This window comes from Salminus brasiliensis, chromosome 1 (genome assembly GCF_030463535.1).
Source record: "Salminus brasiliensis chromosome 1, fSalBra1.hap2, whole genome shotgun sequence".
NCBI lineage: Eukaryota > Metazoa > Chordata > Actinopteri > Characiformes > Bryconidae > Salminus > Salminus brasiliensis.
Genome location: NC_132878.1, coordinates 97,152,591 through 97,179,899, shown reverse-complemented (window position 1 = coordinate 97,179,899; position 27,309 = coordinate 97,152,591). Strand labels below are relative to the sequence as shown.

The window sequence follows — 27,309 nt, the reverse complement described above, 5'->3', positions numbered from 1 at the left end:
GTGTGTGTGTGTACGCTGTGTGCAGGTGTCGTACAGTTCTTCAGAGGCTCTGTGCTGATGAATGGGGTAGAAACAGGTAGATCTCTTTCTTTTATACCCGTGTCCTTGTTCTCTATCTCTCTCTCTGTCTCTCTCTCTCTCTCTCTCTCTCTATCTTTCTCTCTCTATCTCTCTGTCTCTCTCCCTCTCTCTCTCTCTTTTTCTCTCTGTCTCTCTTTTTTTCTCTCTCTGTCTCTCTCTCTGTCTCTCTCTCTGTCTCTCTCTGTCTCTCTCTCTCTCTGTCTCTCTCTCTCTCTCTCTCTGTCTCTCTCTCTCTCTCTCTCTGTCTCTCTCTCTCTCTGTCTCTCTCTCTCTCTGTCTCTCTCTCTCTCTCTGTCTCTCTGTCTCTCTCTCTCTCTCTCTGTCTCTCTCTCTCTGTCTCTCTCTCTCTGTCTCTCTCTCTCTGTCTCTCTCTCTCTCTCTCTGTCTCTCTCTCTCTCTCTGTCTCTCTCTCTCTCTCTCTCGCGCCCTCATTCTCTCACTGAACAACGTCACTTATGGGGGTTAAATCTGAGGAGGTTCAGGTAACCCGCTAACAGTGGCTGTTTCTGAGATTAGAGTGTGTGTGTGTGTGTGTGTGAGACAGAGTGTGTTGTGATAGTGAAGACTCTCCACTGGTCTGATCTTTCAGTGTGTTTGGCTTTTTTAAATTTGTCGTCTCCTGAAGTGAGAACCACAGGGTTCAGTGCTGGGGCCGATTGAGTGTTTAATTGATGATGGTGGTGAACTGTGGGCCGGCACTCGGGGGTTAGATGTTAGAGATGTGTAATGATGCCTGAATCAGTCTCTGCTGAGAATTGCCATAATTGCCATGTGGGGTGGGATGGGACAGTGGAGTACAACTTGGAGGCGGAACCGCTATTAATTGGGGGAGGGACGACGAGGTTAAACGGTTGGTTCAGCTTGGGCATATAACTGTGGACTCTGAGGCAGAACCAATCAGAAGCTCTGGTTTAGTTGGAGGGGGGAGGGGGGGGTCAGCATGGACAAACCTGGAGGCAGAACCAATCAGAAGCTCTGATTTCCAGGACAACTGTTCATGGACCTGTTACTGGATCATCATGCTGGCACAACTTGCCTAGTCGAGCATCTTTTTGTAGTGGTGTTGATGGAAACAGGAATCGGTCGCTGTGGCAACACGGATAAGGCCATCATTTATCTCCTATCTAAACCCACCAGTGCAGCTACAACACGAGTCTTCTGAGTTTATATGAAATGATGATGATGATGGTGGTGGTAAAATAGTGAATAGAGAATCTTAACTAATCCAGTTCTCTTTAGGGACTACTTTCTGTAGCTGCACTACACCCTGCAGCATGTATCCCTCCACCATTTTAATGATCTGGTTCTAAAAGCAGGTTCTAGAGCCGAACTCTTCTCAGAACTCTGGTAGAACCGTGTCTCAGGCATCAGGCAGCGTCTTCATCACCATTAGGTGAAGAACTTTCTGTGAGGAGCTTTTATTAGAGCTTCAGACGTCTGCTTCCCTTCACCTCCACTGTAGAACCACAGCTCTGACTGGGGGAGGTTATCTAGAACCTCCACTGTAGTAGAACTCCAGCTCTGACTGGGGGAGCTTATCTAGAACCTCCACTGTAGAACTCCAGCTCTGACTGGGGGAGGTTATCTAGAACCGAGGGTTTCGCACTAAAACCCTGAATCTGTACAGTGTAGTGATTTTTAGGAGCGGATGGGTTTTTGTTGTATTGATGCTCGTCTTTTGAGAAAGGTGATGTAATCTCTCCAGGCTTTACTGGTCAGTTTGACGTCTGTCCAGTTCTTGGCTGTTACTTCTCCATTGTTCTGAAATTACAGTCGGATAACCTCCCCATCAGAGCACTCTCCCCGACCTCAGGGCCTTTCTAATGGAGCTCTTTATTGCACAAGTGAAGCTGGAAGACTGGGATCTGATTAGGGTAGGGTTTCACTCTGCTGGACTGTCTGTATCCCTGCTTTCTGCTGCGGAGGTCAGATTGCGCCCATGCCTCTCTGTCCTGTACGTGACTGTTTGAATATCTGCATTTTAAGCATTTTAAATATTTAAGAAATTTAATGTAATTAAAATATGGACACCAGGACACACCTGGTTGATTGTGTGCGGATCATAATCGTCTTAAAAACATTAATTAAATTGAGTGCCCATATTTTAGATTTTTTAAAAGTTGACCCTGGGATCCATTGTAGCTGGGGTTTCCTCAATGATTTGTGTCCAGAGGAGGGTAAGGACCTATCCGACTGTCGCCCGTCAGCCAACACGCTCCGAGGAAACCAGCTAACAGCCACCTGTGCCGACCGACATTGCATAAAGAACGCCATCTACCTGCCCGGAGAGGGAGCACGACCAGTTGTGCTCCCTCGTAATACGGCTGCTGATGGCAGAGTGGCATGGCTTGGGATTTAACCTCCAACCCCCCCGGGACATGGTGTACACTCTGAATCCTGGTGTGGTCAGACTTTTGGCTTTGGCTGGTGCTGTATGTTTTAGGAAGATTTCATGGTTTACAGTGGAGGTAGAACCAATCAGAAGCTCTGATGTAGTTGGTGGGGTGGATCATCCTGGACGAAGATGGAGCACTGCCAGTTGTGCTCCCTCATAATACGGCTGCTGATGGCAAAGTGGTATGGCTTGGGATTTGAACTCACAACCCCATGGGACATGGTGTCTATTTTATTTATTTTTATTGAAATTTAAATGTTGGGATCCCAGGTGGTCCAGCGGAATAACGCTCAGTCACTATGATCAGAGGTTGCTGGTTCGAATCCCGGTCATGATGCTAGCCATCGGCAGCCGAGGGGCCAATTGGCCTTGCTCTCTCCAGGGTGGGTAGATGATGCTCTCTCCCCACATTGCTTCGCTCTGGGTACGTTGGTTGTTGTTGCCCCCCACCCCCCAAACGATAGAAGTCCAAATGTTTGTGGACACCCCTTCTAATCTTTTAATAAACCAGCTGAATTAATTCAAGTGCAAATGAAGCCCCCCCTCCCAGAATTCAGCTGTGGAGCAGTGGAAGAACTGTGTTCTCTGGAATGATGGTGGTGGAGCTCCATCCAGTACTTTGGGGATGATGAGGTGGGGGTGGTGATCATCATTATCATCCAACATCCTGACCTCACTAAACACTCTTGTTGCTGAATGCAATCAAATCCTCACAGCAATGCTCCTCCTCCATAATCTAGTAGACAGTCGTCTCTACTGTCCAGAGAAGAAGGTTACTCCAACAGCAGCAGAATTTTTAAAAGCCTTGATTTCAGAAGAAACCGTGAACGAGCAGGTGTCCCAATACTTCTGTCCTGGCTGCTGTAGTAACAGGGTTTCTTGCCTCTACTGAACAAAACGCTTCAAGCAGGACATGGCTGTAAGTCCTGTCCCGCTGTACAGCGCGGGAGCGGTATTATCTCTGGTGTAGCTCAGCTCTGAGGTTACAGTAAAGGCTAATCCACTGGCGTTCCCTTTTTCAGTGTTCTTGCTCTGTGGAGATTATATTCCACTGTTGACGTTAATTCTGAAAAGGTGTCAGGTGGTCTGGCTTTTGTGGCCGGGCCTGTGAGATGACCGCACTGCTCTGCAGGGTCAGCAGGAGTACTGATGTGCCTTCATCAGCCTTCATCACACTGTTCTGTCCTTCTGTTTGTGTCCAGCTTGCTGAGTGTCAACCCCAGAGTGAAGATGAGACCATGGTTCCGGTACTAACGTCGAAAAAAGCCAGCGAACTCCCTGTGAATGAAGCTGCGTGTGCACTGCAGGTAATGCTAATGCTACATGTGTGGGGGATATCTACTGCATCACTGTAATGGGGCTGGGCGATATGGTAGAAATACTAAATCACGATATTTTAAGACATGATATTAATTACTTCTGTATCGGTATGAGCGCCGATACTGGCACTTACACTCGGTATCAGTATCGGTATCGGCAATAGAGAGCACTGATGCCATGAAGCTTAGTGCCTTTTATTTTTATTATTATTTTTATTCTTTTTTTTTATTTTTTATTCCATTAAACAGACTTTTAATGGAACTTTTAGCTCTTTTTCTTGCCATATGGTGTTTATTTTAGTTCTAAAACCACAAGTTTAAGAGTTTAAGCAGCTTGTTTTAAGGCCATGCACTCAAGTTTTGCAATTTTTTTAACGTAAAGACGTGCACTTGAATCAAATGTGAATTTAAACCCCAAATAAAAGCTGTTGTAGCCTAGCAAGATTACGCTTTCCTACTTGCTTACTGCATTGTGGCGATTTTCATTGTTTGTTTTATAGCTTTGAAACTATTTATTTATTTATTTATTTATTTATTTACTCAACCAGTACATGCTGTTCTTTTTAAGGAGTATCAGGATTTATAGTCTTCTATCAAGTATTTAAGTCAGTTATCGGTACTCTGTATCGGCAGATACTTAAATCTAGTATCGTATTGGAATTGAAAAAGTGGTATCGGTGCAACCCTGTTGATCACAATACAGTAGAGACAGATTCAGATCCTCTCCTGTACTCAATACAGCACTTTCTACTCAACATCTGCTGCTCTTCATCTAATTAAGCCCTGACAGTGTCCTCTATATAACTAGGAAAGCCAATTATCAATGAAATTGATCACGATACGATAAGATATCCTCACATTACCCAGCTCTACACCGTAAGCCGTCAGTGAATGGGTTTATGTGTAAGTGGATGCAGTTGGGGGTCCACAGCACGATGTATTGCCTAGTATTGTTTCATCCTGACCAGCATGTTGCAGCTGAATGCTCTGCTACGCTAACAATGCTAATTGGACTTAGTAATGTTGGTTAACAGGGACACAGGAGTTCTAGTTGAGGTCTGGAAGAACCAGGAAGCTTTCAGACATTGGATGTTTGCCTTTAGCAAATTAGCAATCCCCCTGTGTGACTGTAAAAGAGCTTCAGGGAGATCTACTGTGCAGCAACACCTCCAATATGACCTTCATGGAAGAGACGGGCAGGTAAGGAGGGGCGTTTTTAGGCCCTTAGGTCGGGAATGAGCTGCTGTGACTGACCGTCCAAACGGATTCAGTGGGACCTCGGAGCTCAGGAGCGAGGGGGGGACTCTAGGCCCGCTGTAGCTGAGAGTTTAGCGACATGCTAAGCTCAAGGAAGAGGGAAAGCAAGTAAACCTGGATGATCCAGCCTGGAAACTGTGGAGAACCCTCCTCCTGAAGTCCGTCCCCTCGACTCTGTGCTCTCAGATATGAGGTGGGATCTGATCTGAGCCTCTGTTAGCTGGACGTTCCTGGCTGAGCATCTCTGTCCGTGGACTGTTAGGTCTTTGGTAATGTGGGCGGGTCGCTGTCGAGTGCAGACGCCAGCGTTTCCCCTCTACTGATGAGATCTTGTCTATAAAGGCAGTTGTGGAGTGTTGGAGTTCCCCTTCACGATGAGTTGCAGAGCCACCAAACCTGAGGTTTCTCAACATCTTCAGCTCCTCACCAAAGTTCTGTGCGAGGTTTATGACTGGGCTGAGCTGATAAACAGCCCGGCGGGGTTACAGTGCAGATATTTCACCACTGAGATGTTTCACAAGCTGATCTGACCTCTGACCAGACCAGAGTGTTCTTGCTTCAGCCTTCAGTGCTTTTAGAGAACGCTCCGTTAGAAACGTCAGCATGACCAACAGAAAAGGCCAGTAGAACTCGCTGGTTTAATCCAGATATGATCTTGGACGCTGTAATGTGTGTTGAAGCTGCTGGAGATCGGCCGATGTGGGTTTTTCTAGAACCAATGCCGATGTTTAGGGGTCAGGGTCAGTCGATATGTGCTGCCAATTATTTTATTTATTTATTTGTGGCCGATATCTGGACGTTTTTCACTATATTTGCATGCTAAAACATCAGATATATATTCTGAACCATCTTTATCAATAAAAATCAGTTCAACTGAAAAATAACAACTAAAATGTAAAAAGAATAAATAATAATAAGTGCTGCAAACACAACTCAGTTAACCAACTGTGAATAAAATCTTAATTTTGATGCACTTGACTACACTTATAAAACCGTCTCTTTCATATATAATATATGTATATAATTTATGTATGTATATGTATGTATATATAAGTGTGTGTGTGTGTGTGTGTATATATATATATATATATATATATATATATATATATATATATATATATATATATATATATATATATATATATATATTCCCCAACCCCTCTCTATCCCTTAGAATGGAAAACGAGCTCTGTTCTGATTGGCTGCCCTGTATCGAGCGCCATTCTGAAAGCAGTCCAGTCTGAAACACTTCTCGATATATACGTACAGTGACCTGCTCAGTGAAACACTGAAACACTCACTCCTACAGAAAGTGGTGGAGGTTCTCCATCACTGTGATCATCATTAGAACATCTCCAAAGTTCTCCTCTCTCATGGAGTCTAGTATTATTTAGAGTTCTCCTCAGATCAACACCTGGTTTGGTGGTAAATCAGGGCTTAATGATGGCAAATCAGGTGAGGAGCTGCTGCTGATGGAGGTGAACACATCCTCCACGCTGTGCTGGCTGGACTGGGGGGCGTCCAGGAGAACCCTGGAGGAACCGAGCTCTGTTCTTCAGACTAGCTCACCGACAAGATCTCACTACTTTCTTTCTTCAGAATGAGAAGCTCTTGTTTCTCCTTTTTACTGGATTCATGTTCAGCTGCTTTATCTGTTCTGATCAGATCTGGTCTACAGCTTCTACTGTAGAAACTCTCTCTCACTGTTTGAAGCTGGGCTCTACAGGGGCGTAGACCGTTGCTATGCGATCTGATGTGGTCAGACCGGGGGCGGTCAGCATTGTCTGACCCTGCGGGTCAAAACGGTGCCCGGCCGGCAGATTCAGAGGAAAGGCAATTACTCTGCCCGCTGTGTGGAACACCACAGAAGAGAAGTGGGCTGTAGGTTTCTGATTGGTTTACAGGGGTCGTAGCTGTGCTCTGATGGCCGTGGTGAGACTGATATTGGCTCTACTGCTTCTGGAAGCTGGAAAAGCAACACTTAAACCTATTACAGACCCAGTTACAAGGTTTCTGTGGTATCCAGTGTAGGAATCCAGAGTTTATTGTGGGCATCTGAAAACTGAATAACAAAAAAAAAAAAGTATTTGGACGCCTGCTCATCTGCTGAAATCAAGGGTATTGGGGTCTATCCTGCTGCTGCTGTTGGCGTTACTGTCTCTACTGTCCAGAGAATAAGAAGGCTTTCTACTAGATTCTGGAGCTTTGAACATTGCTGTGAGGATTTAACTGCATTCAGCAAGTGTGCGCTTGGATGTCGGAGGATGTTCGACTCCCCAACTCATCCTAAAAAAGTACTGGATGGAGCTCCACCACAATCATTGCAGAGAACACAGCTCTTCCACTGCTCCACAGCTCCTCAATGCTGGGGGCTTTACACCCCTCTAGCCCACACCTGGCATTAGGCAGCATGGAGCCAATAGGTTCATGATGCTCCAGAGAGTCCTATTCTATTGGCAGTACTTCCTCTCTACAGGAACTAGACAAGCTGTGTGTGCATTTGCACATCTGTGTCGGTAATGGGTGCAGCTTAGAGTATCTGAATGCCTTCATTAGAATAGGTGTCCACAAACATTTGTCATTAGGTGGGGTTTCTCTCTCTGTGCTTTATTAATGTGTAGAGCTCAGCTGGTGGGATTATTATCCGTGTCTGTATTAATGGATGGATTAGATGTCGGCGGCGGTCCACAGTCGCTGTTTGTCAGTTGTCATGGTTACTTTTGCGGTGTTATTTTGGGAACGCTGTATTTCTGAGGTGACTTTTCTAACCCTCTCCTCTCCTGCCCCCTGTTCCTTTAGGCGGACCTGCAGTTTGGCCTTTCTCACGACGAGGTGAGCCGGCGCCGTGCCTATCATGGATGGAACGAGTTTGACATCAGTGAGGATGAGCCGCTCTGGAAGAAGTACATCTCTCAGGTGAGTCGAGGACGGCCAGAATAACGGAAAGTTTCGGAGAAGGGAAGTGCTGTGACGAGCGGTGTTTCCAAAATGGTGCTTGTACCTTTTTAGAGGTGCTAAAGGGGTTCCAGAGCATTTTAGAGGGAACCAAATAATGTCGAGTTGTTCCCTGAACCCTTTTGGGGGCTCTGAGGAGGTTCCCTGAACCTTTTGGGGGCTCTGAAGAAGTTTGTTGAAACTTTCAGGGTTTTGAAGGGGGTTCCATGAACCCTATTGGGGGGCTCTGAGGAGGTTCCCTCAACCCTATTGGGGGGGCTCTGAGGAAGTTCCCTGAACCCTATTGGGGGGGCTCTGAGGAGGTTCCCTCAACCCCTTTTGGGGGCTCTGAGGAGGTTCCCTGAACCATATTGGAGGCTCTGAGGAGGTTCAACATTTTTGGGGGCTCTGAGGAGGTTCGTTGAACCCTATTGGGGGCTCTGAGGAGGTTCAACATTTTTGGGGGCTCTGAGGAGGTTCCCTGAACCCTATTGGGGGCTCTGAGGAGGTTCAGCATTTTTGGGGGCTCTGAGGAGGTTCCCTGAACCCTATTGGGGGCTCTGAGGAGGTTCGTTGAAGCTCAGCATGTGCGAGCTGGTGGGCCTGTGAGCTGTGAGCAGATTAGGATGAGTTTAATCTGGTAATAGTAAACCGGACCAGACCGGACCGGAGCAGCGATGTGGAGAAGCGGCCTTTAAGTTCAGAGGCGTGTGGACGTGGGAATGATTGAGTGATTAATCCATCACTCAGTTAATCAACTAACCGAACTCATTACCATAAAAAGGTCACGAGGGTACGTTCACACTGCAGGGGGAAGGGGCAGAACTCTGGACCACTCTGGAGGTGTGATTTCGGCAGATTTCTCCTGTACAACATCCACAGAACTCCACCCTTCCTCACTAGAGAGTCGCCCAGGTGCTCCTTCAGTCTTTCGTCACTTCAAGACTTGACCACTGCAACTCTCTTCTGGCTGGACCCCTGCAGCTGATCAACAACACAGCGGCACGGGTCAGGCCGTCATGTTCAGCTCCTCCTCTGCCTTCCTGTAGCTGCTGCCCAGGTCATCAGATTCAGACCCCTGACTCTGGCCTACAAAGCCAGGACTGGACCAGCCAGCCCCTCTGGACTTCGCACCAAGAGCCCTTCCAGCTTCAAGTACGGCTCGGCTCGACCCGACATCCTTTAAGATCCACGGAAGACGAGCGTCCAGACTTTTTACTGTCCTGCACCGAAGTGGTGGAATGAACTTTCCTCTGGTTGTCCGAACAGCAGTCCAACACTCGCTGTCCTCAACCCCAGACTGAAGACCCTCCTCTTCTGAGAGGACTTGGGTGACTGTGCTCTCCGGCTCGGAGCTGTCTAGAATCGTGGCCCGAAGCCGTGCTGAGTGAGCGATGTTCCTCTGCAGGTTGTTGTTGCAGCAGAACTGGAACAGGATGTTCTAGAACGTTCTGCACCTCTCGCTCTGGTCCTGTACGTGTGGTTTGTGGGCATTTTGGCGCTCAGCTTTACTCACAGTGACTGCTGAAAGTGGGGCAGCTGGGCGGGGCGTTTTTGGGAAGAGGCTGTGCTTCATCAGGGTCACTGGGACGTCACCGTAACCGGTGGGCTTCAGAAAGGGCCGTGATCCAGTGTCTCCTATAGATGGTGGAGAGAAAGTAGGGCTGCAGAAAATATCTAGGGAATATTTTCTATGAATTTCACACCTACACTGTACGGACAAAAGTATTGGGACACTTGCCAATCCATTTGTTTCTTTCAAATCAAGGCAATTAAATAATTTTCTTCAGCTTTTGTTGGAGTAACTGGAGTGTCTGCTTTCCAGGGAAAGCTTTCTACTGTATATTGGAAGAACATTGCTGTGAGGATTTGATTGCATTAAGCATAGGGGTGGGAGATATACAGTTATACCGTCCCAAAAACAACGTTGCGCTATGTGGGATCACCAGGAGTGTTTTAAAGCCAAATAATGACCAGAAATTGTTTAGTTAATTATTCGTTTGGTAAATGTTAAAATGTCAGTCTGACCATTACAACGGTTCAACTAGCATTAGCTTAGTTAGCGGTAGAGCAGTCTGCTCTCCACAGAACTAACTCAAGTCTAAACGTTTTCCCCTGGTTTTGGATCTTTAGCCACTCAGTAAGCTGGCCTTTGCTTATCTAGCTCGGCTACGGCTCCACCGTCATGCAGCCCAGAGCAGCAGCTGCTGCTGACCAGCACAAGCAGTGACCATAAGAACTGGTGTCTGGGAGCGAGGTCTGGCGTCTGCCTGCCAGAAAGGAGAAATGAGAGGCAGGTTCTGCTGTGTTTGGACTCGTAGCCGGATGGCTAGGCTTAGATAAGTTAGCTAGCAGGCTAAACCCCACAGCACAGGCCGTGTTCCAGCTAACTAAGGCTCAAATCCACCTGTTTAAAGGATAAAGTCTCATATCTGACAGATTATTATTTTCCATGTTTTCTCCCCAATTTGGACTGCCCCCAAATTACCCAACCCGCACACGATGCCCCTGCCACCAGTGAGGGAGGACAAGCACACGCCCCCTCCCATGAAGCCATCTGCCACTGCCGCTGAAGCAACATCACTATGCAACCTGACCGGAGTGAGGGCCATTTGCCCACCCTGGAGAGAGCAAGGCCATCTGTCGGCTGTCGATGGCTAGCAGCATGACCGGGATTCGAACCAGCGACCCTCTGATGATTGTGACAGCGCCGTAGTCTCGTTCTTCGCTAGGTTGTCAAATCGAGCGTTTTCAGGGCTTTCAGGGCTTTTTCAGGGCTTCGCTAGTAGTAGGGCGTTAGTCATGTCAGGATGTTGGATGATCGGTACCCGACCTAATCTCCAACTCATCCCAAAAGTGACCAAACGTGGCCTTAATAGCCTAAATGACTCCTTTCAGCTCAACGTACAACTCGGGCCTACTTGGAAACCCCGCCCCTCCCATGATATCCTAACTACGGTGGAGTGTTTAAGATGAGGTGCCCAAACTTTTGACTATGGTTCGCCCCCCCTTCCTATATATATATATATATATAAAATTGTCAGCCTGACTCTAACTGCATTTATTTATTTATTCATGTTCATCTTTTTAAGATCTGTCCTGTTGCTGTAGGACGATCGAGCCTTACTCTCTCTCTCTCTCTCTCTCTCTCTAGTTTAAAGACCCTCTCATCATGCTGCTGCTGGCGTCCGCTGTTATCAGCGTGTTGATGCGGCAGTTTGACGATGCAGTCAGCATCACCGTGGTGAGTTCCCTATTCTCCTCCATCCAGCCTTTAATCTTCACCTCTCTCGCTCTCAGTCCACTAACGGCCTCTTCCTCCTCTTCCTCCTCCTCTCTTCTGCAGGCCATTATCATCGTTGTGACCGTGGCCTTCGTTCAGGTAAGAGCTCCTCCCTCAGGTCTGAGCCACAGGGCTCAACAGCTGCAGCTGGCCAAGCCTGGGATCGAACCCACAACCCGTTCATTGATGGCCAGTGTCTTAACAGCTCTGCAGGGTACCGAACCCACAACCCTGCCATTGATAGCCCGTGTCTAAACTTGTCAGCATCACCTGGGTACCGAACCCACAACCCTGTCATTGATAGCCTGTCTTAACTGCTCTACGGGGTTCCGAACCCACAACCCTGCCATTGATGGCCCATGTCTAAGTGCAGAGCAGGTGATGCCAGGTGATGCTGACAAGCTGCAGCTGCAGAGCAGTTAAGACACGGGCTATCAATGGCAGGGTTGTGGGTTCGGTACCCAGGCTTGGCCAGCTGCAGCTGTTCAGGGTGGTCTCCCTCAGTGATTCTGAGCTCACTCACTGGATGAAAATGTGTGTGTTGCAGGAGTATCGTTCAGAGAAGTCTCTGGAGGAGCTGGGGAAGCTGGTGCCTCCAGAATGCCACTGGTGAGTCTCGACCTCCTTCGCTGTCTTTATGCCCAGGCCTCTTCACTTGCATTAGAACATCTGATCTAACGGTAAAGCCGACGCCTCGATGGAATCGCCTGCGTCTCGCAAACACATGAGATCTTCAGAGCGAGAGAGTGAGCGAGAGAGAGGCGGGATTTAATTATCACTTCAAACGTTTCAGACATGCACACGCTCTCAGATCAGCACTTCAGAACCAGGCCGTGGTTCAGCCTCCAGCCACGCTCGTCCACTTTCAGCCCAGACACACACACACACACGACCTCAGCACCCTCACACGCTGCGGTTCTCTGCGGTTACAGAGAGAGATGCGTTTAGCCTTAACTGTACTTCCACTCAGTGGCCACTTTATTGGAAACACCTACCCTGTGCTTCCGCTAAGTGGGCGCTTTTTATTAGAAACCCCAACCTTGTGCTTCTGCTCTCTGGCCACTTTATTAGAAATGCCTGCCTGGTGCGTTCGCTCACTGGCCACTTTATTAGACGCTGGAGCCTGCTGTAAGGGACTGGTTTTCATGTCTGTATTCTACAAATGTCTGCATGTATTATTGCTTAGTTACACTTGAGTACTTAATGTATTTAATTACTATGAATTAATTTCTTCTTAATTGTGAAATCAAAGCGTTGTGATGCTTGATGTACTCAAGTTTTCCTTCCTCCCTCACTTAGCATACGGGAGGGCCGATTGGAGCACCTCCTGGCACGTGAGCTCGTTCCTGGAGACACCGTCTGCCTGTCTGTGGGCGAGAGGGTTCCTGCTGACCTGCGGCTCTTTGAGGTTTGGACACACACTAATGGGGTCATGCATATGTTCCATAGGGGGGTGAGCTTGTGTGTCGTGGTGATACGACCTGTATGAGCTACATCAGATAATAATAAGGATGCAGCTCTAACTAACAACCCCACTCCAGCAGCTTTACAGGAGAAGAAGAAGCCTCCAAGTCATTTTGGAGCGTTTCTATTGGTCCTTTCATCCTGACATTCATGCCAATGAGAAACTGACTAGTGACTGACGCTCTATTGATCACTTTCCCTCTCTCTCGCGCTCTCTCTCTCACTCTCTCTCGCTTTCTCAGGCAGTAGATCTGAGCCTTGATGAGTCCAGTCTAACAGGAGAGACCACACCATGCTCCAAAACATCTGCCCCTCAGCCCGCTGCCACCAACGGGGACATCACCTCCCGTAGTAACATCGCCTTCATGGGTACCCTGGTGCGCTGTGGCAAGGCCAAGGTACCTCCACATTCACCCTCTTAAGTCTCTGAGCGTCGGCATGTGGGTCCACACCTCTGTTCCTCATACACACAGGCTAGACGTTTCTAATAAAGTGTCCGGAGTGTTGAAGTGCCAGGGATTAGTTTTCAAAAAAGTCACAAATAAGTGAACAGGCAGGCGTTTCTAATAAAGTGGCCCCTGAGAGGACTCACCAGGCAGGCATTTCTAATAAAGTGGCCACTGAGAGGACTCACCAGGCAGGCGTTTCTAATAAAGTGGCCACTGAGAGGACTCACCAGGCGGGCGTTTCTAATAAAGTGGCCCCTAAGAGGACTCACCAGACGGGCGTTTCTAATAAAGTGGCCCCTAAGAGGACTCACCAGGCAGGCGTTTCTAATAAAGTGGCCCCTAAGAGGACTCACCAGGCAGGCGTTTCTAATAAAGTGGCCACTGAGAGGACTCCCCAGGCAGGCGTTTCTAATAAAGTGGCCACTGAGAGGACTCACCAGGCAGGCGTTTCTAATAAAGTGGCCCCTAAGAGGACTCACCAGACGGGCGTTTCTAATAAAGTGGCCCCTAAGAGGACTCACCAGACGGGCGTTTCTAATAAAGTGGCCCCTAAGAGGACTCACCAGACGGGCGTTTCTAATAAAGTGGCCCCTAAGAGGACTCACCAGACGGGCGTTTCTAATAAAGTGGCCCCTAAGAGGACTCACCAGACGGGCGTTTCTAATAAAGTGGCCCCTAAGAGGACTCACCAGACGGGCGTTTCTAATAAAGTGGCCCCTAAGAGGACTCACCAGGCAGGCGTTTCTAAAAAGTGGCCACTGAGAGGACTCACCAGGCAGGCGTTTCTAATAAAGTGGCCCCTAAGAGGACTCACCAGGCAGGCGTTTCTAATAAAGTGGCCACTGAGAGGACTCACCAGGCAGGCGTTTCTAATAAAGTGGCCACTGAGAGGACTCACCAGGTAGGCGTTTCTAATAAAGTGGTCAGTAAGTGAACGTGGGTCCATACCTCTGTTCCTCATCCTCAGCTTATGAAGTTCAGAAGTTCTTAACAGAAAATCTGCCATTTGAGCCTGGGGGGCTTCATACCCCTCTACTAGCCCACGCCTGGCATTAGGCAGCATGGAGCTGATGGGGTCATCATGTCTATCTGCTCCAGAGAGTCCTATTCTATTGGCAGTACTTCTCTACAGGGACTAGACAAGCTGTGTGTGCGCGTTTGCACATCTGTGTCAGTGATGGCTGCAGCTTAAAGTAGCTGAATGCATTCAGTGGAAGGGGTGTCCACAAACATATGGCCATGTAGTGTATCTTCTTACGGAGACGTTCACAGGGCAACCATGTAGCCTTTCTCCCAGTGGAACAAAGGGCGCCCGCAGGCCTTATCGAAGTGATCCGCTTGGCTGGCCTCACTGGCCTCTTGAAGGCCACTTACCAGTGATGGACGTTCTTCTGTTCGCCTCTTTGTTTCTTATTCAGATGATCATGGAGAGGCTCGAGCCCGAACCTGAGGGCATGTAGTGAATCAGCTCATATACAGCTCCAGAATAAATCATTAATATTTAGGTGTTCCAAAGGTCCAGTCTCATCTAGATTTGTTGGGAGACCGATTGAGACGTTTTTGGGGGTGTTGTTGCAAAGAGGGTCCACACCGTTGAGTGGAAGCACAAGGTAGGGGTTTCTAATAAAGTGGCCACTGAATGGAGGCACAGGGTAGGCGTATCTAAAGAAAGTGGCCAGCGAGCAGATGCCCAGGTTAGACGTTTCCAATAAAGTGACCAGCGAGCAGACACAACAGGCAGGCATTTCTAATAAAGTAGCGGGGCGTTTACAATAAAGTGGCCACTTGGTGGAAGCACAGGGTAGGCGTTTCTAATAAAATGGCCAACAAGCGGGCGCACAGGGTGGGTGTTTCTAATAAAATGGCCAGCGAGCGGATCCACAGGGTAGGCATTTCTAATAAAGTGGCCACTGAGTGGACGCACCAAGTTGGCATTTCTAATAAAGTGGCCAGCGACCGGACACCCAGGGTGGGCAATTTGAATAAAATGGCCAACGAGCGGACGCCCAGGGTAGGCGTTTCCAATAAAGTGACCCGCGAGCAGACGCAACAGGCAGGCATTTCTAATAAAGTGGCGGGGGGGGGTATTTACATAAAGTGGCCACTGAGTGGAAGCACAGGTTAGGCGTTTCTAATCAAATGGCCAGCGAGTGGACACATAGGGTTAGCCTTTCCAATAAAGTGTCCACTGAACAGAAGCACAGGGTGGGTGTTTCCAATAAAGTGGCCACAGACGACCTACAGAGTGGGCGTTTCTAATAAAGTAGCCAGTAAGTGAAAGCACCAGACAGGCCACTGAGAGGTCGCACCAGTCAGGTGTTTCTAATAAAGTGGACAACGAGCGGACGCCCAGGGTAGGCGTTTCTGATAAAGTGGGCAGCGAGTGGACGCAACGGGCAGGCGTTTCTAATAAACGTCTTGTCTGGGTCAGAGATTGGTCGTGATTCTTGGGTTTTTTGCCAGACTGCTGCTTTAAGCTGGACTGGGTTAAGTGACGGGTCCAGGGGAGTCACCTCTGTCTCTGGGTTTGTGTGTTTTAGGGCATCGTCATCGGAACTGGGGAGAACTCTGAATTTGGTGAGGTCTTCAAGATGATGCAAGCAGAAGAGGTAACGGTGCTTCATCACTAACATGCTGTGTTTACAGGAAAGCTATGACGCATGTTTCTGATCAAATCCTCAAACCCTCAAACTGCCTTCTCTTTAAACAGGCCCCTAAGACCCCCTTACAGAAGAGCATGGACCTGCTGGGAAAGCAGCTCTCCCTCTACTCCTTTGGCATCATAGGTATTACAGGAGCCCTTCACACCAAGAATGCTAATGCTAATCGCTCACTGTTCTGATCCCTGTGTGTCCAACCTTGATTGACTGTGTGTGTGTGTGTGTGTGTGTGTGTGTGTGTGTGTGTGTCCGCTGCTGCTGTTTTTCAGGGGTGATCATGATGGTGGGCTGGCTCCAGGGAAAATACATCCTGGACATGTTCACGATAGGGGTCAGGTGCGTCTCTGCCAAATCCACCAACAGTGGGAGGTGGTGGTGGGGGGGGGGGGGGGGGGGGACTTCTACGGCGGCCCCAAGTCAGGCGGCCCCAAGTCAGGCGGCCCCTGCTGTTAAATTCAGCACCTGAATACAGGCAGCGCTCTAAAAGTAGCCGAAATGAAAAGAGCTGTAGAATATAGTACCCTTGATTTTAGAAGAATGAGCAGTGAATGAGCAGGCGTCCCAATACTTTTGTCCATACAGTGTATATTAAACTAGCCATCTAGGAACTATTTTTAATATTTTAATATTCTTTATCTCTCTCTAGCCTTGCTGTAGCCGCTATCCCAGAAGGGCTGCCCATCGTGGTGACGGTGACGCTGGCCTTGGGTGTGATGAGGATGGTGAAGAAGAGGGCCATCGTGAAGAAGCTTCCCATAGTGGAGACGCTGGGTACGGCTGTTTTCCCTCCCTGTTGCGTAGAGGAGGGATAAGGTTTGGGTGGATGTTGCTTGTTTTGGGGGGTGTTTTTAGTTTTTACAGCCCGATTTAAAGCCGCAGTGCTTTATTACCACGTCCTCCACCCTCTGAGGGTACAGTACCCCACCCAATTACAGCGATCCACCTCAAGACGTCTGTAGGTATGTGTACGCTGGAGTATGCTGGTGGCACCAGTACTGTCTCCAGCATCTTTCTGATGGCGTCATAAAAGCCCAGGGGTAATGACTCCGAACTGCAGCAGAGTGGAGCGCAGGCTCCCCTCCAGAGGATACATTAGAAATGCACTATATGTCCAAATGTTTGTGGACACCCCTTCTAAAGTTGCACCCATTGCTGACCCAGCTGTGACCCAGCTAGTCCATGTAGGGCAGTACTGCCAGTAGAATAGACCATGAACCTATGAGCTCCATGCTGCCTAATGATGCCAGGCGTGGGCTAGAGGGGTGTAAAGCCCCCCAGCATTGAGGAGCTGTGGAGGAACTGTGTTCTCTGGAATGATGGTTGAGCTCCATCCAGTACTTTTGGAATGAGAAGGGTTGGGGATGATGATGGTGATCATCATCATCAAACATCCTGACCTCATTAACACTCTTGTGACTAAATGCAATCAAATCCTCACAGCAATGCTCCTTCAAAATATATATATATTTTTTTATATTATTTTAAAAAATAGTTTTTTTTAATAATACCATTGATTTTAGAAAAAACAATGACTGAGCAGGTGTCCCAATACTTTAGTCCATACAGCTTATATATCCTACACATGCAGCATATGGACCTGTCCTGTCCAACAGGAAGCGCTGCTTTCTTGCTGCTCCCTGAGCGAATCGTTTTACTATGATTAACCATTAAAGTCTGTGGCGCTGGCTTGACCTTGTTTTCCCGCCTGTGCTCATCCTGTAATCCGGTTTCAGCCGAACTGAAAGAAAATCGATCAAATGTGGTGAAATATGAGGAAGACTGTGAGCACCTGAGCATCTGTCAGACTAAGCTGCAGGAGCGTTTTTGTGACCTCATGAGATCCAGGGCATTTCCGTACGCCTGCATGTTCCACCCACCCACTCGTTGCCTTTAGGTAGGAATTCATCAGGAGTGCTTCAGTCCGGATTCAGAATCATTTACAGAGTTGAATGTATTGACAGTTACTGAATCATTAACAGAATACTGAATAATGAGTTAATGAATCATGTACAGGAGTTAATGAATAATGAGTTAATGAATCATGTACAGGCGTTACTGAATCATTAACAGAATACTGAATAATGAGTTAATGAATCATGTACAGGAGTTAATGAATAATAGGTTAATGAATCATTAACAGAATACTGAATAATGAGTTAATGAATCATGTACAGGAGTTAATGAATAATAGGTTAATGAATCATTAACAGAATACTGAATAATGAGTTAATGAATCATGTACAGGAGTTAATGAATAATAGGTTAATGAATCATTAACAGAATACTGAATAATGCGTTAATGAATCATGTACAGGAGTTACTGAATCTTTCACAGAATACTGAATAATGAGTTAATGAATCATGTACAGAAGTTAATGGATAATGAGTTAATGAATCATGTACAGGAGTTACTGAATCTTTCACAGAATACTGAATAATGAGTTAATGAATCATGTACAGAAGTTAATGAATAATGAGTTAATTGAATCATGTGCAGGAGTTACTGAATCATTAACAGAATACTGAATAATGAGTTAATGAATCATGTACAGGAGTTAATGAATCATGTGCAGGAGTTACTGAATCATTAACAGAATACTGAATAATGAGTTAATGAATCATGTACAGGAGTTACTAAACAAATCATTTACCGTATAATTACCAGCAGTTACTAGGTCAATTCTAGAAAGTACTGAATCATGTACAGGAATTACTGAATCATTAACAGAATACTGAATAATGAGTTATTGAATCATGTACAGGAGTTACTAAACAAATCATTTACCGTATAATTACCAGCAGTTACTAGGTCAATTCTAGAAAGTACTGAATCATGTACAGGAATTACTGAAGCATGTACAGAATATTGAATAACGAGTTAATGAATGTATGTACAGTTCCTGCATCATTTATAGAATTTACTGTATTAACAGTGGTTACTAGGTCAAAAAAATACAGAATCATTATAGAAAATACTGAATCATGTACAGTAGTTACTGAATCATTTAGATTATACTGAGCAACAGGAAACCGAATCGTGTACAATAGTTAATGAAGCATATAATTTACTGTTAACAGCAGTTACTGGGTCAGTTACAGAAAGTGAATCATGTATAGAAGGCACTAATTAATTTACAGGAGTTACTGAATCGTTAATAGAATACTGAACGAGTTAGTGGATGATCATTAATAGAATACTGAATAATAAGTTAATGAATCATGTACAGGAGTTACTGCATCATTTATAGAATTTACTGTATTAACAGCAGTGACTGGATCAATTATAGAAAGTACTGAATCATGTACAGGAGTTACTGAATCATTTCGAATATACTGACTAACAGAAGACTGTTTTGTGCGGTAGATACTGAACATTGCGTTTTGAACAGCGTGGACAGTTAGAACGTGGGGTTCTTGCACGTAGAACTCTCTAAAAATCTAAGGGCGATCTAAGGGCTTTAGCTTGGCACTGTAGCTTTGAAAACCAGGGCAAGTGCGGCCCGGATCACAATGGCTTTTCCCTCAGTGGACAGGACAAATAAAGAACAGAAACCAGGACAGGTGGCAACCCAACACACACACACACACACACACACACACACACACACACACACACACACACACATGCAGTACAGTACTGTATTCTTCATGTTGGAGCCTAATAATGCTAATTCAGCCAGAAAGGGGAAGCTGTATTTGTATACTCATTGACTGTATTTGTATATTTTTATTTAGATCTACTTTACAGTAGTTTTGACTCTCTTGTCTTGGTGCTGCAATTCTCTTGCACGGCGGAATTCATTAATATTAAGTTATTTATTTAATGTATTGTTATTTATTGTAATCTCTTCTGGCAGGCTGCTGCAACGTGATCTGCTCGGATAAGACGGGAACCCTGACGAAGAACGAGATGACGGTCACACACCTCTACACGTCAGACGGACAGCACGCAGAGGTAGAGCTCAGACCGGCGTGTTTTATTTGTTATCGAGTCTCATAAGGACACTGCTGTGGAATCGGTGGCAGACCTGGTTTAGACTCTTTCCACAAGTGCAGTTTTTTTTTCTTGTATCTCCAACCATGTTTTTGAGAGAACACGGGTAACCCTAAAATGCTTGTGTGCGCAGCCAACACAGCAGGGCGTAGTGTCAGATTCCACAAAGGCAAGTGTAACGGCCAAAACAGACCTAAATACAAAGTAAAGCTGAAGCTCATTCTAACTGTGTTTAGACAGATATATAAATAAACTCTCTCACAGATCCAAACCATGATTTCCTTAGGCATGTTTTTTTTTTACGTTGCTGGGGTGACTCTAAATCCTCCACGCAGTGTAGCACTTCTGTCACAGTGTGTTAAAACCGGAAACGCAGTCAGTAGTGTGTATCACATATACACTTGTTACATGCAGGAGTTCTCAAACATCACCCTGTCAAGTGTTTTGAAAATCCTCACTTTTCAGTCCCCTAAAACTCTGTGTGTGTGCAACCAGCTGGCCGCATTGTCACGACCACTTGGCAAGACCATAGCGACCAGATAGCGAGACTGTATGGCAACCAGCCAGCCGCATCATGACGACCACTAGTCATAGCAGCCAAATGGAGACCTTGTTTTTGGTGACCAGACTGTGACTCATCTGTTGCACAGCTCACCCCGATGGTCCGACCCCAGAAAATTTGGCGAGGCAGTGTGAACTGCAAACATCTAGTGTCTGTAACCTTGGTGTGTTCCCAGGGTTTCAGAGTGCTGTGGTTTGCTGTGTGCAGGTGACCGGAGTGGGCTATAACAGTGCCGGAGAGGTCCTGCTGGACGGTGAGGTGGTACATGGCTTTTCCAACTCGTCCATCAGCAAGATTGTGGAGGTGAGGTGCAGCACTGCTGCTGAACAAAGGTGTCAGAAGTATTCACAGTATTCATTCCTCAGGTAGAAGTGAGTGGAGATACTAGGTTTTAAAAGACTTCTATAGAAGCTGAAGTATCAACTGAAGCTTTTTACTCCAGTAAAAGTGTAAAAGTACTGGTTTCAGAACGACTTCAAGTAGAAAAGTAAAAGTAATGGAAGGAAAACAAAGGCTGAAAGCTTAGGCCTCACCACAGGGGTCTATAGTGCACTAACCCCCCCCCTCCCCCTCCCCAAAACCCCATTTCTCTAAAAGTCATAATGAGGATACTGTTGTATATTAATATTAATATCTGATATTCTAATGTTCTATTAAAATGTTGATGTTAAAAATGTTGGGCTGCACTAGGCTCCTGTTTCAGCTGCAGATCTGCCCATTGAAAATGAAGCATTTCAGTAATATCAGCTCTATTAAAGGAGCGTCTCTGTGCTCTACTGAGCATTAACATGAGCTTCATGGAGGAAAATATGAGGAGTCGTTGTCTAGAAGTTTTGTAAAGCTGCAGAAAGTCAGACTTCAGAGGCGTGTGATCAATAAACTTTATTGGAATGTAAATGTGGGGCTCAGTCGGGACGTTTCACTGCAGCTCTCTTGAGTCTTTGCCACGGACACAGTCTTCATACTAGACTACAGACGTCTGCTGTGAGCTGCTGGAGAGTGACGGGACGTGTGCAGGTGTGATGGATCGCTTATAAACCAATAGGGAGTCAGAATGGAGTCTGTTTATACTTCTCATCCAATCAGGATCAGACTCTCACTTTCCGGATGGAGAGATTTATCTGGAGAGGGTTTTTATTGATGACGAACCGGAATGAAAACTAAGGGAAATGAAGCTGTGGAGCTCCTGGGTTGCAGGGCGTGGCCGGTGTCTAACCAGCTCTTCTCTTTTCTGCTTGTATCCTCCTCCTCCAGGCTGGCTGCGTGTGTAACGATGCCTTGATCAGGAACAATACACTCATGGGACGGCCAACAGAGGGCGCCCTCATCGCTCTAGCCATGAAGGTAGGTCAGGCTCAGATCGGGACGGGACGTCCCTACTAAACAGTAGTACGAGTATTCCTGCATCTGCTGATCTTCTCCCATTTTTAGCACAACAGTCTCTCTAGAGTTTCTCAGATGGATCGGAACCTTAAAAGCTGATATGCATATGCTGCATGTGTAGGATATATGCTGAATGGACTAAAGTATTGGGACACCTGCTCGCTCGGTGTTTCTTCTGAAATAAAGGATATTTATAAAATAAAAAAAAAATTAAAAAAGAGAGATTATCCAACTTTTGTTGGAGTAACTATCTCTGGGTAGAAAGTGTTCAACTAGATTTTGAAGGAGCATTGCTGTGAGGATTTGATTGCATTCAGCAACAAGAGCGTTAATGGGTCAGGATGTTGGATGATGATGATCATCCTTGACCCAACTCCTTCCAAAAGTACTGGATGGAGCTCCACCACCATCCATCATTCCAGAGAACACAGTTCTTCCACTGCTTCACAGCTCCTCGATGCTGGGGGGCTTTATACATACCCCTCTACTAGCCCACGCCTGGCATTAGTGAACAGCTCACATAGACGTTTCCTGCTCTCCTGCAGGGCACCGTGCCACACACACCCATCAGCTGCCCCAGCCTAACAGCTTTCTGTTGACATTTGGGTTGACCTGCAGAACCGTGGCTTCTAAACTAGTTGCATATAAAGTGTGTGTGTCTGTGTGTGTCTGTGTGTGTGTGTGTGTGGCAGCAGAACAATGCCTAAGTACACACAAGCAGAGCCGGATATTGTGCTCATTATTACACAGCTGGGTAAATGCTGACTGCTCCCAAAAGCCAAACAAGATCTCCAGTGACCCGAAAGTGGCTGCAGGTCTTACCTCAGTCCTTGTCTTAAAGCTCCTCAGTCATAAACGTTCCTTGACCATGGAATGCGTTTATTGAGTAGGTAGGTGGTTGTTTGGTGTATCAATAGTAAGTGTGTGACTTGGGCTTGGGTGAAATTTGCTCAGCTGCAGATTTACAGCTTATTTACCACTCTGTTATTTTCACAAAGAAAGAGACTGCTGACCTAAAAGGGTCGGGAGAGGGTCCACCCTGATCAGAACCACAGCCCAGATTGGCTTAACACCTGTTTATGGGCTGAAGTCCTGGAAAAAAAGTACATAAAAGTATTTGGACACCTGCTCATTCACCGTTTCTTCTAAAATACTGCTTTTGTTGGAGTAACGGTCTCTACTAGATTTTGGAGAAGGAGCATTGCTGTGAGGATTTGTTTGCATTCAGCAACATGAGTGCTAGTGAGGTCAGGATATTTAATGATGATGATAATCACCATCCCACCTCCTCATCATCCCCAACTCATCCCAAAAGTACTGGATGAAGCTCCACCACCATCATTCCAGAGAACACAGTTCTTCCACTGCTCCACAGCTCCTCAATGCTGGGGGGCTTTATACCCCTCTAGCCCACGCCTGGCATTATTAGGCAGCATGGAGCCGATAGGATCATGATGTTTATCTGCTGCAGAGAGTCCTATTCTATTGGCAGTCATTCTCTACAGGGACTAGACAAGCTGTGTGTGTGTAGCTGAATGCGTTCATTAAAAGGGGTGTCCACAAACTTTTACAGGTACAGCAGTTATTTCTACAGTCCCGTTCACTGATCACCTTGTGTCTCCTTGTGAAAATAGATGGGTCTGGAAAGCTTGCAGCAGGAGTTTGTGAGGTTGGAGGAGATCCCGTTCTCCTCCGATCAGAAGTGGATGGCTGTTCGCTGCGTCCACCGGACCCAGCAGGTCAGTGTCTTCGGGACGTTCCTGTATTTGTTCCGTTGCCAGGTTTTATTACACTGAGCATCACCTGAGTCATCCATCAGCTTCGTAACGCTATGTCTGCCTAATGTGGTCTGCAGGACAAGCCTGCTTTGTTCTTCGTGAAAGGAGCCTTTGAGCAGGTCATCCGCTTCTGCAGCACCTACCACAGCAAAGGAGTTACACTTCCTCTGACCAACCAGCAGAGGGAGCTCTACCAGCAGCAGAAAAGCTACATGGGCACTGCCGGACTCCGAGGTACTGGCTCGGCCACGTCTCTGCAGAGAACACACGTTTACATAGCACTTTATTTTAAGGAGCACAAACTGGGGGCTTATTTAGGGGGTCTCTGTTCAGTAAACTGGCCTGAATTGGACTTTAACATTAATTACTACATAATTTAAAAATCACTGCGTTCATGTGTATAAATGCTCAGTAAACTGTGTTCCTGCACTCATATGCAGATTATTTAGTGCTGTTTAGTGTGTAATTAGTGCAGAGTAGAACCTACAGCACCTGAACTGTCCATTACACAACAATTAAGCTGGACAGATGTTAGATTAACCCTTTTTAAAGCAGTGGGGCAGTGGAGGCTCAGCGGTTAGAGCCCCGGGCTATTGATGACAGGGTTGGGCAAGCTGCCACTGTTGGGCCCTTAAGCAAGAACCTTTTGAACTCATTAACTAACTTAAATATCATATAAATCATAAAGCAGTGAACCTGCCACTACGTAGAATCGGCTCAATGAAAGTATGAGTGCTGGCAGTCATATGCTAATAACACATTAATTTTTCTTTTCAAATTATTGATTACCTAAATTTGTTAGTCTTTATTTTGCATTTTCACTTCTAATATGCGGACTAATACTAGTCCTAATCAGGATCATGGTGAATGTGTTGTTCAGGAAATGTCGAATTTATTATTTATTAAGCAAAGACCAATGTTTATTATTATTATTATTATAATAAAGGAATCAGGCAGATGTTTAGGCTTTACATTTTCACAAATTATTGCTGACGATGATGGAGGAGGAGGATGATGATGATGATGATGATGATACATTAATAATTAATAATCATAAAGTAATTAACATTAACAAGGGGTGGGGTCGTGGGACTGGGATAATTCAAAGAACAGGATTTCAATAAACCCCTAAATTGTGTTTCTTAAAAATAAAAAATATACATATTGATTATTTACTGAATTTGAGTTTGTTTATTTTGCCCAAAGATAATGGCACTTTTCGCAGGGGTGTCTTTTGTGTGTGTTATTTATGTATATATTTATTATTTTTTATATTAAACTGATCATTTTAGAGATTACTGTGTGTTCATATCACAGGATTTTTACCTGTTTTCCTGGGTTTGTTTATGAACTGTTCACATAATGTAAAGAACAGCTGGCATTTCTAAATGCTGTGAAAAAATTGGCTTTTCCAAAAAACACTGTTTTAGACACTAAACCTATTTTTACAATTGAAACCTATTCTAACTAAATACATAAGATCTAGAAAATATCGAAAGAATCTAAAGCCGATATGTAAATAATTTCCCCGTCGCTGCTTCTAACCCTGCCGTTCTCTCTGACTCTCTGCAGTTCTAGCTTTCGCCTCTGGGGGAGAAATGGGTGCTCTCTCGTTCCTAGGTCTGGTGGGAATCATCGATCCTCCGAGGGCGGGGGTAAAGGACGCTGTGGCAACGCTCATCAGCTCTGGGGTGGCAGTGAAGATGATCACTGGGGATTCCCAGGAGACGGCCGTGGCCATCGGTGAGGCTTTCACTTTTACAGGCCTGGATAAAATGCTGAAAACGGGAAAAATAATATAAACAATTATTGTACAAAAAGCACAAAAATACAATGACACAGTAGAAGTTATTTAATATGCAGTAATTTAGTCCTGAGATTATTTAATAAAACTTATATATATATATATATATATATATATATATATATATATATATATATATATATATATATATATATATTCAAATTACTGTTTAGTTTAATTTACAGCTGCATGGGGCAAGTTTTAACTGTGTATATGAATCTGAAAGTAATTAAAACAGGAGAAGCAACAACATTCCCAAAACAATCACTGTGAGTAAATTAGGGATGCACCGATCCGATACTAGGATCAGATATCTGTCCCAATACTAATTAAATTAGCTGGATCGGGTATCGGATAATTAGTCTGATTCAATACCGCCGGTATTCTAGGCTTCATAACTCAGGATCAGAGTAACCTGCAGACATCAGACAGCAAGACCGAGATAGGAGGGGCTGCTCGCTCCTCTTTAGTCTCACAGATTTCCAATTTCAGAATAAAAGTCCCGAGCCCAGACAGCACTGTGCCAGAGTCCAGCACAGTTATTGATTTTAGGGACCAATAAACAGAAATTACGTTCATTAATATCGTTCATTTGTTATAGTGTGTTTTAGGAAGTTAGTAAAGTAATGATTACGTCAACCCTGAGGCTTAAAGTCTCTCCCACATGGTCAGATATATGGTTTAATAATACAACAATTGTATCAGATTGGTATCGGGTATCGGCCGATGCGCAAAGTTAATGTATCAGTATCTGTATCGGAACTGAAAAAGATGGATCGGTGCATCCCTGAAGTTAATGTAGCTTTTGTTTAAGCTCACTTTGGAGCTTTTTGATTGGTTCCTTCATTGATAATTTGAACTCATTAACTCAATAAACTATAAATCATAAAGCAGTGAATCTGCCGCTACGTACAATTGGCTCAATATAAGTATGAGAGCTGCAGTCATATGTTAATAACGTGTAAATTTAGTGCATTTATTAGTCTTTATTTTGCATTTTCACTTCTAATATGCTGACTAATACTAGTCTTAATCAGGATCATGGTGAATGTGTTGTTCAGAAAATGTCTAATTTATTATTTATTAAGCAAAAACCAATGTTTATTATTATCATTATTATTAAGGAATCAGGCAGATTTTTGGGCTTTGCATTTTCACACATTATAATGATGACCATGATGGAGAATGATGATGATAATAATAATAATAATAATGATAAAATCATAAAGTAATTAACAGAGTTTTTCAAAGAAAAATAATTCAAAGAACAGGATCTCAATAAACCCCTAAATTATGTTCCGTAAAAATAAAAAATATACATATTTACTGAATGAGTTCCCAAAAGATCCCAAAGATAATGGCGCTTTTCACAGGGGTGTCTTTGGTGTGTGTTTGTGAGTGTATATAATACGTTAATATTATTATTATTATTATTATTATTATTTTTATTATTCTACCTTCTATTGTTTCATGTGAGCTGACCGTTATCAGAGCGGTCCACTGCTAGCTCTACTGTTTACTGTGTCTCTTGCTCTCCAGCGAGTCGTCTGGGTCTGTACACGAAAGGCTCTCAGTGTTTGTCTGGAGAGGAGGTGGACGTGATGGACATCCAGCAGCTCTCACAAATCGTATCGAGGGTAAATCCACAAAACCGACCTTCACCGTCCTGCTAATGCCCACTGCTGCCACATAGGCCACTACTGCTGCCACACGTGCTGCCACTTACTTCTGCATGGTTTATGGCAGAGCTGGACTGGGGCAAATGATTGGCACCGACAGTCTGCCACAATCGGTTGTAAATACTTGAGATCCACTTACAGATATGCTGGTGATCAAAGGTTGCCATGGTTTTGAGTGTGAGTATCTGTGGAGATAGAGGAACTATGTAGGAATTTGGCTGCAATTCCCAAACAGCTGCAGCAGTGTGGTGTTATGGTGGTGTACAG

At 45.4% G+C, this 27,309-nt stretch overlaps 1 protein-coding gene across 4 annotated transcripts in view; it reads left to right on the top strand.

Annotated features, from left to right (window-relative positions):
- The window catches only part of atp2c1 (ATPase secretory pathway Ca2+ transporting 1), a 50,057-nt gene that overhangs the window by 13,397 nt on the left and 9,351 nt on the right, over positions 1-27,309 (top strand). For 3 of the 4 annotated variants that reach the window (XM_072692520.1, XM_072692522.1, XM_072692521.1), the window contains 18 exons: positions 3,679-3,783; positions 7,852-7,968; positions 11,141-11,230; positions 11,333-11,368; positions 11,817-11,878; positions 12,569-12,677; positions 12,976-13,131; positions 15,723-15,791; positions 15,893-15,968; positions 16,112-16,178; positions 16,489-16,613; positions 19,700-19,797; positions 20,606-20,701; positions 21,653-21,742; positions 23,416-23,520; positions 23,637-23,793; positions 25,132-25,302; positions 26,903-27,000. In XM_072692520.1, the coding sequence (XP_072548621.1) occupies positions 3,679-3,783; positions 7,852-7,968; positions 11,141-11,230; positions 11,333-11,368; positions 11,817-11,878; positions 12,569-12,677; positions 12,976-13,131; positions 15,723-15,791; positions 15,893-15,968; positions 16,112-16,178; positions 16,489-16,613; positions 19,700-19,797; positions 20,606-20,701; positions 21,653-21,742; positions 23,416-23,520; positions 23,637-23,793; positions 25,132-25,302; positions 26,903-27,000 (1,827 nt within the window). Of the gene's footprint in view, positions 1-25; positions 77-3,678; positions 3,784-7,851; positions 7,969-11,140; positions 11,231-11,332; positions 11,369-11,816; positions 11,879-12,568; positions 12,678-12,975; positions 13,132-15,722; positions 15,792-15,892; positions 15,969-16,111; positions 16,179-16,488; positions 16,614-19,699; positions 19,798-20,605; positions 20,702-21,652; positions 21,743-23,415; positions 23,521-23,636; positions 23,794-25,131; positions 25,303-26,902; positions 27,001-27,309 lie in introns of all 4 variants that reach the window. The other variant, XM_072692523.1, reaches the window with a different exon arrangement.